The sequence below is a fragment of the Ornithodoros turicata genome, chromosome 7 (genome assembly GCF_037126465.1).
Source record: "Ornithodoros turicata isolate Travis chromosome 7, ASM3712646v1, whole genome shotgun sequence".
Lineage (NCBI taxonomy): Eukaryota > Metazoa > Arthropoda > Arachnida > Ixodida > Argasidae > Ornithodoros > Ornithodoros turicata.
In genome coordinates, this window is record NC_088207.1 from 51,503,947 (window position 1) to 51,516,341 (window position 12,395).

At 45.8% G+C, this 12,395-nt stretch overlaps 1 protein-coding gene and 1 long non-coding RNA gene across 2 annotated transcripts in view; one reads left to right on the forward strand and one right to left on the reverse strand.

Annotated features, from left to right (window-relative positions):
• LOC135401482 (uncharacterized) overlaps nt 1-12,395 on the forward strand; it is a 213,821-nt gene that overhangs the window by 194,575 nt on the left and 6,851 nt on the right. The window contains exons 3-6 of the mRNA XM_064633921.1: nt 6,216-6,336; nt 7,098-7,247; nt 11,176-11,463; nt 12,256-12,378. Of these exons, the coding sequence (XP_064489991.1) occupies nt 6,231-6,336; nt 7,098-7,247; nt 11,176-11,463; nt 12,256-12,378 (667 nt within the window). The 5' untranslated portion in view covers nt 6,216-6,230. The remainder of the gene's footprint in view (nt 1-6,215; nt 6,337-7,097; nt 7,248-11,175; nt 11,464-12,255; nt 12,379-12,395) is intronic.
• Nucleotides 1-12,395, reverse strand: part of LOC135401484 (uncharacterized) — a 31,576-nt gene that overhangs the window by 3,474 nt on the left and 15,707 nt on the right. The window lies entirely within an intron of this gene.

The window sequence follows — 12,395 nt, forward strand, 5'->3', positions numbered from 1 at the left end:
CGATTTCTGATGACTGAGCGTTTCTAACGTGTCTGGTTCTATGAGAGAAGACATTTTTTCTTCGATAGTATTTTGTTGATTTTAACGGTACAGAGTAAACAAAAGAGAACTCTTATTAGTTTTCTCTCTTTTTAAGTATTTTATTTCGTTTTTCACTTTCACATTCTGGCTGAGTTTTGGCATACTCAGAGGTGGGTCCCAGAAAGTGCCCCGATTTTTCGGCGTTTCCCGTCCCGCTTTTGTCCAGATTTTAGTAATATTTTTGTCCCGCTAATCCCTGATCTATACACATCACCACTCACTTCACAGATCACAGGGCAGTACTCGTCACTCTAGAGTCGCTGTGCATATATATATCAGCAATGAAAGTGTCAACATCCACACACAATAGCTATACCGCTGAAATTCGCGTTACACAATCTTGACCTTCCTATAATTCTTCGTTAAATTCCATGTCCGACACACACTCATGTCAGCCTCTTTTTAAATTTTCCGGTGTGATGAAGAGTGAGGGGAGATAAAAAGACATATCCGATAGGTGAATCTATCTGCATACCCTACCGAGCCTACACCGACGAGCATACATCCTACACCTATACATGCAAATCACAGTTTGATATGATGCCACAATGTGCTGCTTCGTAACTTCTTTGCCGCGCCGCTCGTGCCTGCACTCAGTCAAAATCATCGCCATAAGTGTATTCATATTTTGTGCATATTTTTCCCCATCCATGATCATCTATCATTCATTGCCTCTCATTTGTTAATAGCCGCATTTTGCATCGTCCTGCATCGTTAATCTTGTGTGTGTGTTGTGTTTGTTGTATAGTACCCGTGCGAAATTCGTTCAGTAAATCTCTCCCCCCACTAAAAAATCACTCACAGTTAATACGTTGGACGCATTAAGAAACTCAGGCTTTAATATCGGACGCTTTCAAGCACTGAAGTTAAACTGGGGACACCACCCTAAGTTGACTGCAAAGAGCCGTAGCTGGAGTTATGTGCCCTAAATGGGACAAGTACGGAACGGCAAAGCAATGGAGGGCACCCGGCAGTGCAAAGGTTGACAAGCCCCTTGTTCACACGGAAACGCCTTCAAAAGATGCCGCCAACCAATCGGACCTGAGAAATTATACCGCCGTCACCGGAGGGTACAAAATGACGACTGTGGTCCTGAACATGAAAGAGTCATTGGGCTTGACTAGTGAACAGGACGTATCTACGAACGGAGTACAACTGGAAACGACACGGTCAGCTGCTTGCATCTTTGTCGAAGGTAGGACTGGATTTTTTGCATCAACCGTTCTTTTCTTTACTTTTTTTTTTCTTTAAGCGTAGACCAACGCCACGCTTACCATCGCCCTCTGGGAACCGACGATATCAACATATTGAGAACTAGATGTTTTCATTATCTAGATGCAGATATAGACTAGATGCAGAGCTGTTGACAAAACCGGGTAATTTGGAGCTTCGAACAAGCTCAAGCTTTACGAAAGCGAAATCTACCTTGATGACTGAAACGAGGAGAAAAATACTTGGAAGTGGTGTTCATGTCTGAATCTATGTTATAATGTTGTTCGGTACGAACGTCAACCAATCGATCATTTTGTGGAATGTATTCGTTTTCAAAACGTTCTCGTGGTGGCACATACGAGATTCGCACTTTTGGTTTTATATGCTGTTGCAGTTTATTTTGCTGTTTCTCGCTGTGTCTATGTTCATAACTCTAAAGATGAAAGAACTTTCTTCCAGCTCTGAACTTTAAGCTGCTGGACCAATATGAAAACAACAGACCGTTTCTCCACTCCGTCTTACGCTGACATTCCCCAGAGTCGAGAACGCCATATATCAACTCCTGTGTACATTAACATACAGCTTAGCGAGCTCGCGGCTACATGGATGCATAATTCATCTCAGAGCTATAGGAATGACGGAAGCACTGTACATGGTACTTTAATGTCCCCGACGAGCACAGAGAAATTAGATGATCTATCACAAAGGGAGACATATCACAGCCGCGCTCAGCGGCGAAAAGAAGACGATGTCCCGAAATTAACTTTCCTTATTATGAATTTTAACGTAGATGAGGCAATTCAACTTAGAAGGACGAACACAAGAGAAGCCTCACGACGAATTTTAATGCTCAGTCCAACGAGGTAATATTCTCGCGCAGAAATATTAATTTGCCTGAACGTCGCGCCCGCACGTAGTATAATTATTCGGGCGAGAATGAAGTTGCAGGATTAGAAATAACGTGATTACGATGTCCTGCTATTGGTCACGCACAGTGTTGGGATTCGGAATATCCCGAATCAGACGTATGTCGGCACTCGGCACAGTTCCCTTGGAAGTCGGCCCAGGACGCACATTCCCGTCAGTCGAGACGTTGCCCACCTCTGTGAGGCCGACAGCGGTGAACCCTTTCACCAGCACCACCCGAATCCCGGAGCACCGTCTGTTTTTCACGTCCCGAAATCCCGGGATCTTTTCGAGAAAATCCTGATTAAAGAAATTTGAGGCTCATTAAACTGCAAGAGCTCCCGTGTTCCTAAGCTTCTATTCCGCTGGCGCAACGCGAAACTGATGTCACAGGAGGTTCGGAGTAGAGTCACTAAATAAGCTACGCTTACGCTACGTAGCTTATTTAGTGACTCTAGTTCGGAGCTCATTCATCGGATGATCGCCAGCGGCAGTTTCGCAACCGGATTCATATCAGAAACTCGAAGCTGCGCGATTATCTTCAAAGACGGTTGCGCATTCTGAATTACATGAGGATAGTGTAGTAGCTGAAGGATGAACATGATACCTGGAGCGTGGCAGCTCCTCCCTGTGATCAAACGCCATGCATGTCACAGGAACCGTCGCTGCCGGCTTCCGCCATCAAGCCATCGCGGTATACCCTCAACTTGGAAGGAACCCGTCCTTTTTTTAAGTAACTCCGTAAACTGCGAGTTACATTTCATGCTGAATAACTTCGTTATTAACTTAGTTACATTTTTCACACGGTAACTTGACTCGTAACAGGTTCTTTTGACGGGTAACTAACTTCTCGATCTATGGCACACGCCCTGTCTGCCTTCGCCAACCCACCTCCTCGACGCTCCGGTACTCGTGGCCCACCAGGGACCGCTAAGTGACTGCTCATTCCTGCACCATGCCTTTTGTCGCCGCGTCTCTCTACTCGCTCCGCGTCGGAGGGGGGGGGGGGGGGAGCACTGTGATGGCCGCCGATGGTGACGACGATATGCCCCTGCTGCCACGCGCTACTGCGCTGGCTCATCAGTTCTATCGGCGTCGTACTACAGTGAGGCCAGTATCATCTGCCCGCTGGGATATTCCATCAACGCCGGTCAGGACTCGTGTAGAAAAACACCGGCTGTAGTTCCGTATCGGGACCACTGGCTTCTTTTAAAGAAAAAAGGATACAAACAAGAATCAAACGCTTTTACGTGAAAGATGAGCTAATCAGTAACGAAATTAAACAGGAATGACCCTCGTATATTGCGTGAAACGTATAAAAATTAAATTTTATCGCCGGTTTCTTGAAGGCGAACCGCCATCTTTACTGAGGAGCACCTGACCTAACTCGAGGCACAGTCTCGACGCCCGCACCGCCTAGTGCGTGCCTTGGGGGGGGGGGGGGGGGGCGCCCCCCAATAAGAGAACCTAACCAATAAGTAGAACCTAACCTTGGCTAACCACACTAAAGTGAGGTGATTTAGTCCAATTCTACGGCCCTACCTCTTGCAAGATGGCAAGTTAGGCTTAGCATTCCCGTGTTTCTCCTGCGCTAAAAGTGAATCGGATGGGGTTGTTGAAATGCATATAAAAAAAACTTCTAGTCCACGGAAGTTTATAATTCTTACATTTTTAGATTCAGTATATGACATTCTTCCACTTCTATGCAATATTTACCTGCCTAGCCCTTCCACTAATTTTTAAAAACGAGTGGTACCGATACGGAACTACACCCGGAACACCACCTTCTCTATATGCCAAGCTTCGCTGTAAAACCACGAGCTTATAACCAAAGTTATAAACCATATATGCAAACCCAGCAACTCTGACCAGCAACAAGGTGCGCCGCATAAAAGCAGTGTACGTACGTTGCTTCTCTGTCCCCGAAATATGACAAAAGGTTGGTATGAAAGCGGAAGCTTCGGAGCTTACCTCGAGTCTTCGATTAATTCCACATTATGCTGCGATAAAGCGTACTGAGCGTCTAATAACCATGGACGTGCAAGGCATATGCTCTGCCTTTATAGTCTCAGGACATCAAAGAGCCGCCTGTTGCGCAAGTTCGTTGATTAGTGCGGCGTTTAACTATATGCCGCGTTCCGTTGTTTGTTCTCTCTCAGTACCCTATTTCACAAAGTAATTTACATACTTCGAAAGAAGCGCTCGTGAAAATTTCGGAAGGCCACAAGACGAGGTCACACGCGAACTTTGCACGTATGGTATACTTCTTTCGAAAGTTAATAAAGTCCCTATGGTTACTGCTCCGGAGCGATCGATTGTTTCAGGTCTTAGCTTTCACTTAACTATACGTTTGCAGGTTAAACCGTGTATCTTAAAACCACGCTCATCGTGCCTAAAACGTAAATTATCCGGTTGGATGTAGCATGAGGTTCTCAAAGGCGCTGTTGTGTTAATAGCACCTGCCGACCAAATTTGCCCGTCGCCCACCTACGCATTGCTGATGAAGGCCCAATAATGCCGAAACAGCTGTCCAATGCTGGTGTGGCAACGTTTGGGACTTATAAACAAAATTGCCCGTAGTACGGCTCGCGTCAAGGTTAACTTGAACACCGCTCCAGCCTTCGAAGCGGGGAAGACAGCCACCCTCTGGCCAGAGCCCAGAAGAAAACAACGCCTTTATCAACGGGAGTCATCCCTCTGACTGTAAATAGATGACGAAAACACCGTCCACCCGTTGTTTCCACTGAGCACCACCACAGGGTCCGCAGGCCGTAATGGCGTTCAAGTTAACTCTGATGAGAGCTGTACAAGCAGGGCCCCATCGTAGCGCACACTCAGAACGGAACTTCACCGCATAGCACGTTGTCCGCCGGCCACCGCCACGGATGATATAGGGTTACCGGCTTACCGATTCTGATTCGGAGAGCGTGGGGGCCGTACGCCTTTTTGTAGCAATTTGGATGTATGATAAATGCCTCAAAAATGCCGTACGCCCCTCTCTCTCTTCAAATCGGAAACGATTGCCCTATCACTCGTGGCAGTGGTTGGCGCACAACGTGCTATGCGGTGCAGTTCTGTTATGGCTTGCACCTTGGAAGCAGGAACAAACGATGGGCCGTGGCGTTCCGTCGCGATCACGATCTGCGATCACGAACTGCGATCACGAGCGTGCACCGAAATATCAGCCACCAAGTTGCTGACGTCCTTGGTCAGGGTCGAATTCGCAACCTTGGGGTCAGTAAGCGGAGTCGGTACCAACCGATCCACCAAGGCTGGTGCAAGTCACGTGACACGAGCAAAAATGACAAGTATGGATGTCGCAGCGACATCCATTCTAACACTTGAAACTTTTATGACTTCAAGTTGTAACTTTGTAATTTAAATTTTACGCTGTTCTACAGCCTAAGCTCACGACCTGAAAAACAATGTTTAAAAAAAAGGAAGCGGTACGGTATTTTTTTCAAAGACCAATTTCTATATTTTTTTAACCAATAGGCGATATGCTGTCAAGACGGTCGCACTAAAGAGTAGGAAGTTCGGGTATCTCTTTCATTATTTTGGTATTACGGGGATTTTCCGTTGGCTTTCTTTTCTGGAATAACTGAGCAACTTGTATGCTGTATAGTGATCACGCATAAATCTGCATAAAAATATTGTCGGCGTCACTTTGCAATGCTGAAAGCGAACACCGGTTTGCGTTCCTTTTTTTACGTGGTCCCACGCTCACATAGCATTACACTCCATAATTACTCTGCCATGATGCAGCCACAACATTTACCCAACGCAGCGATGCTTTCCATTGTGCGCATATATCCATGAAGGAATGTTTCCGTATTGTGGTAAAATATGCCTTACGCCTGTAATATAATACAACAGATCCCATTCTCCTTTTACGAGTCCCTTTCCAGGTATAGGCTTAATATTACAAGTTACAAAAGAGACTGCGCATTTTTCCTGGTTACCCCGAGCGACGTATTCCGTATCATATTCCTCGAACGGATGTTTTTCCTTTTCAGAGTGCAGGCTCCAAGATGTTATCGCATCACATGACAAGTATCTCGGTTCTTCTTTGCGCTGCTGCTGTTACAGGATCTCCGCAAAACGAATCAAACGTACCGTCACACAGGAGACCCAAAAGTAAGTGGAAGGACACACAGGACACCCAAAAGTAAGTGGAAGGACACACAGGACACCCCGTGACGTTCGCATAATGGACTGGAATGGAATCGCACACCGCCTTTGCATACACAGCCCTATAGGCATAATATTTCTAAGCAGTGAGCGAAAAACATATTGCGTAAGGTATGCGCTGTTTTCTTGGTCGTCAACAACAAAGTTCTATATATAGTATCGACGATAAAGTGGGGATTTTTTTCCACTCTAGGAGTGGAACGCTACCCCAATAGCTAGGGGGTGAGGTAGCGGGGAGAACTTTGCAACCTTTTGGGCCCAACATATGCGACAACTTTTACCTCCTAAAAGGCGTAACCGCTCCACCCTTTTTTCTAAGAGCGTATAAAGCTACCGCATTTAAGCGCGTTTGGCGCAATGAACAAACACGCAGTCAATTTCTATCACCAGCTTAACAAGAAACAAGAATGTTGCATCTGACTTCTCATGTTATTCCCAGATTATATAGATGTATCCTTGCAAATAAATTGGTGAGTTAGAAACTAATAAGCTCCATCATGCTCCATTCAATTGAATGAAGATTTATTAATCGTTCATCCAACCGCGCAAAGAGCCTTTGCACGAATAATTTAGCTAATTCCTTCTTCATTATCATTATTTTTTAAATGCCGTCCATAATGTAGTGGCAGTTTGCAAGGAGAGATGCCCATTTCAAGAAGGAATGTATGTGCTTTGCATAATGGAGCTGTCTCTCCGTGTGCACGCAGTTGGCCTTTTCAACTGGGTTCGGTTCCAAAACGAGCCGTGCATGTCTGAGAACGGATTCTCCGGTGTGTGCTTCACCAGCGCCGAATGCAGTCTTCTTGGAGGCAAATCGTCCGGCACATGCGCCCAGGGCTTTGGCGTCTGCTGCCAAGGTGAGCAGCCACTGTTTGCTCTACAGTTTGACTCAACGTTAAAAGCGGCGGCTGTAACGTAGCTTTTGTATTTCGTAGTTTGTGTTGTAAGTGTCAACATGAAACATAGAGAGTAACCCACGAGGACACCACCGAATTAGAGCCAATTAAAGGAACATAACGTATATGTTTTCGCTTTCTCTTCACAGACACCGGTTGGTTTGATGTTTGCATCGAGCGTAGTATTTACACTGCTCGTGTGAGCAGCACTGTAATGTGCTCTTCGTTTTAATGTACACATGACACCTAAATGATGCGGTCACCTTTTCGTCGAAAGTTGACGTATCGCATCGCAACATGGGGTTCGCATGAGGTATTCCCGTTGCTAATGCAAAAACAAGTTTATGACCCTGCACATGCACTCTTAAAAAAAAGGGTGTATTTTAACTCCTTTTCCTTACCACATACTCTTATATAACTCCCTTTTGGAGAGTACCATTACTCCTCAGAGTCTCCTCACTCCCTTCATGGAGTGCGGAGACCCTTTAACTCCCTATTGGAGAGTAATTGTACACTTCAAAGGGGGTGGTATATGTGGCAAGGGTGTACTCCCAAAAAAAGGAGTTAGCCTACACCTTTTTTTTAAAGAGTGTCTGTTTAGTAATATCACCTGGCTGCGGGAAAATTGTGCATAATTTGCACGGTCATATAAAGCAGCAAAAGAACATGGACTAAACAAACAACACACATACACTCACTAGAGTCACTAAATAAGCTACGCTAAGCGTAGCTTATTTAGTGACTCTAACACTCACGACCGTGTGTTGTTACTTTAGTCTGCGTCACACCAACGCGCGAGGTGTCACACAGCTTCGCCGTAAGCCTGAAGCTTTGCCGCGTGGAACACGTGATACGCGTGACGACAGAACCGAACACAAATAATGTCTCAAGGTCTTCCATTTACTCTTGAACTTGATCTCAACGGCAATGGACACTGATAGACAGAAAACTGTGATTTTTTTTTTTTTTTTATTCGTTCTGTCATTGCGCCGGACTCGAATTTACCCTGGCACTGTTTTCATGTCCCTTACCCTGTATTCACACGAGAGACATCCTCACGGAATATTCTAGCGGAAGAAAAAGCAAAAATACTGCTTACAGAGACGTTCCGAGAGAAGTCCCGTCCCGTGTTATGTGAGCATTCACACGGTGCAGAATGCTATGCAGAATGCAATGAATATCGGGCGTGGCGTACCGCGCATTTAGCAGACGACGCCGTCAGCGTGTTTTCCTGTCGTCTGCTATCGGAATATCTTGTGGCTGTGTAGTAGGAGATTCGACACGGTTAGCAGTGTACGTGAAGACACGCCGTTGAGCGCTCGCTCTCAGGTGACAGCAGAAAGCTATGACGCTTTTCGCATCTTCCGCTTCTGGGGGAATGTCGCTCCTGAGAATACACGGTTATATTAACCTTCTCACCTACTCCCACTGTTGCGAATAGATTCGTCGATGATATTCTGTAGACCTTGTTCCTGAGCCGTTATCGTGTCATCCCTATGCATCGGGACTTTTCTCTTATTGGCCGCCAACGACAGCCCTATAAAGTTCCCGCGTTCAAACCCGCTCTGCACAATGCCCAAATACGTTGCTAATGCATTTGAACAGTTTGTTTCCCCCTATTCCGGTCCTGCGCGTCCATCTATTTTTACCGCTATGTGTTCGCGTCTTCCCAGCCTTATTTTAAATCGCGAAACCAGAAATGCCATGTCCCCCCTTCCCCGTAGTGCGTCCAGGGCTGCCGTTTATTCCAGGCCTTCGTCGAGTACTTGCTCACAATAGACAGCCGTGCTGTTTCTTATTTTTTTGCTTCTTCCCTGAATGTCTACGTTATTTATATCATTTGTTTCTCATTTTGGACGTAATACAAAGTAAAGCGGGCTTCTCCGCATCATAACCTTTGACGTGGGAGAGCACCCTTTAAAGGGACGAACTACGTGGTACCGCACGCTGGCGAACAACAACTTTATTTCGAGGTGATGGATGATGGATTATTTCGAGATGGATGAGGAAGCACGTTTGCGAAAATAGTATAGCAGCTAGTTTGTTTGTTTGTTTTTCTTTTTAATGCGTTAGCATTTGGAGTGTCAAAATGGAAAATGCTCTGTGCGTGCGTGCGTGTGTGATAGTGTGTGGGAGTGTGTGGGAGTGTGTGGGAGTGTGTGGGAGTGTGTGGGTGAAGCCTCACCAAGGCAGCGGTATAAGTGGACCTGTAAAGGGGATATAAGAGTGTGAATGTAAATGGAGGTAAATGATTCGAACTTGAAGTAGTCGAAGGTAATTAAGAGTAAGAGGTATTGAAGTATTAAGAGTAATTGAAGGTAATTGGAGGTAATTAAAGTCAATTAAAGCAAGAAAGTTGAGTTTAATGGTAATGAATGTAAGATACATGTAATTAAGAGAAAGATTAAATGAAATTAAAGATTACCGAAGGTAACCGCAGGTTACCGGAGGTAATTAAATGTAATTAAAGCTAGATAACGTCAATTTAAGGGGAATTAGAAGTAACCAAAGCAAGTACATGTAATTAAGGGGAATTAAATGAAATTCAAGTGAAAATCAAGTGAAATTCAAGATTACCTCATGTAACCTGCGGGTACCTTCGGTACTTAAAGGGTAATTAAACGGTGACTGAAAGTAATTGGGGCTCATTAAATGTTAATTAAATTGACTTACATAAAGTAGTTGAAAGTGTCGAACCGGAAGTCAAGTATAGACCGGAAGTGGACAACCGGAAGTTGGGTTTAGACGGAAAGTGGATACCCAGGAAGTCAAGTATGGACCGGAAAAGGCGCTTAATGCTAACGCATTTCTCTCGCATTTACCGTTAAATCGCCACTGATCTTTTTTTTTTTTTTTTGATCGTGGAGGAAGAGCAGCTTTGTAGGATGACATTGAGGACAGAAGGAATTTTCTTTCATTTGGCGGAGGGTGCCACGTGTACTTGAACCCCCTTGACCCACGCATCAAAGTGTTACAGGGGAAGGTTTTCCCCTTAACTAGAGGCAAGCAACAAGAGGCAAGAAAACCTCGAGACCGCGAAAGACTAGGACTTTTACCTAGGATTTCCATTATTACCCCTTAGGTTTCGAACTGCTCTATTCGCGCCCTCTTGTACATTTGGTACACATCATGTACATCATGGTACATCATGGTACACCTTAAAGTAATGTTGGCGAATCGCTGTAAAGTAATGTTGGCGAATCCTCCAAGCACAAACGTTTGCAAATTGCATGGATGGCCCGCCAGAGAGCGCCGTGTTGCGAATGCCCCACTGCACCTTGGGATTTAGTTTTCATGAGTCAGACAGAAGAAGAAGAGCGCAAACGATTTCGGTTTTCCCTCCTTGCTTCGAGCAACAGGCAGGCAAGCACGAATGCAAACCATTTCCCACGACGCATTGCGCGATGCGCGTGACTTGGGCGACGGAGGGCCCCCGTGCGGAGCACAAGGGCAATATCTGAAATCGCCTATTTGTGCAAGGTCACCACGCGGAAAAAGTTTAATTTTCGTCATTTAATAACCCCGGTCACGCAGGGAGCCTTAACGGTCATTGAAACGAATGGGCATTGAACATGTGCGTAGCGCCACCTTGTGTTCAACGTGTCGGTCTCTAAAGGAGAATTGGATCCAATACTCCCCGAGAGGTTGACATGTTAAGCACTAGGTGGCGCCAAGCGCATATTGCCCACAGATTGGTGGACAGGGCCAGTGGCGGATTTAAGGGGGCGGTTGTGTTCCCTATGCAAAAACCCTATCTCCTGGACGATCCTGCGTCGCAAAGCACGAAATTTCCTTAAGACCCCCCCATGACAGACCCTTAAATCCGCCCCTGGACAGGGCATAAAATGATAAGATCTCTTAAATAACAGTTCGTTTTGTTTTGCCCAAGTGACAAAGACGTGCGGAGAAACCATACGCAGTAACAACACCTACTTCGTGGACCCTTCCTACACCGGTGGCGGCCTTGGAATGAAAGCTGGATCTTATTGTTCCGTTACGGTCGAGAAAGTCAATCCGAATGTGTGCCAGCTTCGACTGGACATGGAGCGGTTTGACATCGTAGGCCCGAACACATTTCCAATTTCTGGAGAATGTACCTACGACACATTTTCTGTGACGGGGCAGGATGCCAGCAGCCCCGTACCAGTCATCTGCGGCATCAACCACGGCCAGCACAGTGAGTATGTTGAACGTGGAGAACGGCGGTTCCATATCGAGGGGCTGTTGTTGTAAAAATCGCTGTTATTAAAACAGAACGTCGCCAAATAACGCCGCCTGGAGCCAACTGGAAGATAATTCTGCTTGTTTTCCCTGGATCTTTCTCAGACGCTTTAAGGCAAATATCAGCCCCTGTGAAGTCGGCCCAGGACATACCACACGAAGCAGGCAATAACTACACACACACACCACACACACACACATAAATGGGATGATGTGGTGGGCCATTCTCCGCCGTTATGGAGGTACACTGCCCCATTGCGCTTGTGGAAGGGATGAGAAAGTGACCAACCAACCATGTAGCTAACGGACATTCAGAATGGCATCGTTCTGTCTCCTGACTTAACGAAAACAGGAAGAGGACAGTCAGTGCAAACTGCAAAGTGTCCAAAAAGGGGAGGACATTTTCAACAAATCAAAGGAGAGACACCAATATAATTCGGAATGATGGTTGACTAGCAGCATGTTATGCGGTGAAGCTCTCTTTTAAGGGTTCACTTTCTTCTGGCCCATCTAGTGCCCTCCTGCTTTTCGAAGTATTCCCCTCATTTCAATAGGTTAAGGGGAAAACCTCAGGACGAGAGAGCCGCGGATATTTTGAACAGAGACTGTTCTTCTGGGCACATACCGTCCTCACCGAGGTTTAAGGATATTATAGGTCAACAGCGTGCATGCATGGGATAAAATCCAGCTAGGCTTTGAAGCCACCCGTATTGCTATGAACAATTTTTATTCGTATTGCCAAACGCAGTGTACGTCAACGTGGGACAACCGGGAGCTTCCGTTCAACTTCGCATGTCCTTGGCTCCCAAAAGCACTCAACGAGCATGGAAAATTAGGGTCACACAAATCCCCTGCAATAGCCCAAGACAAGGTAAGCCAATGAACACG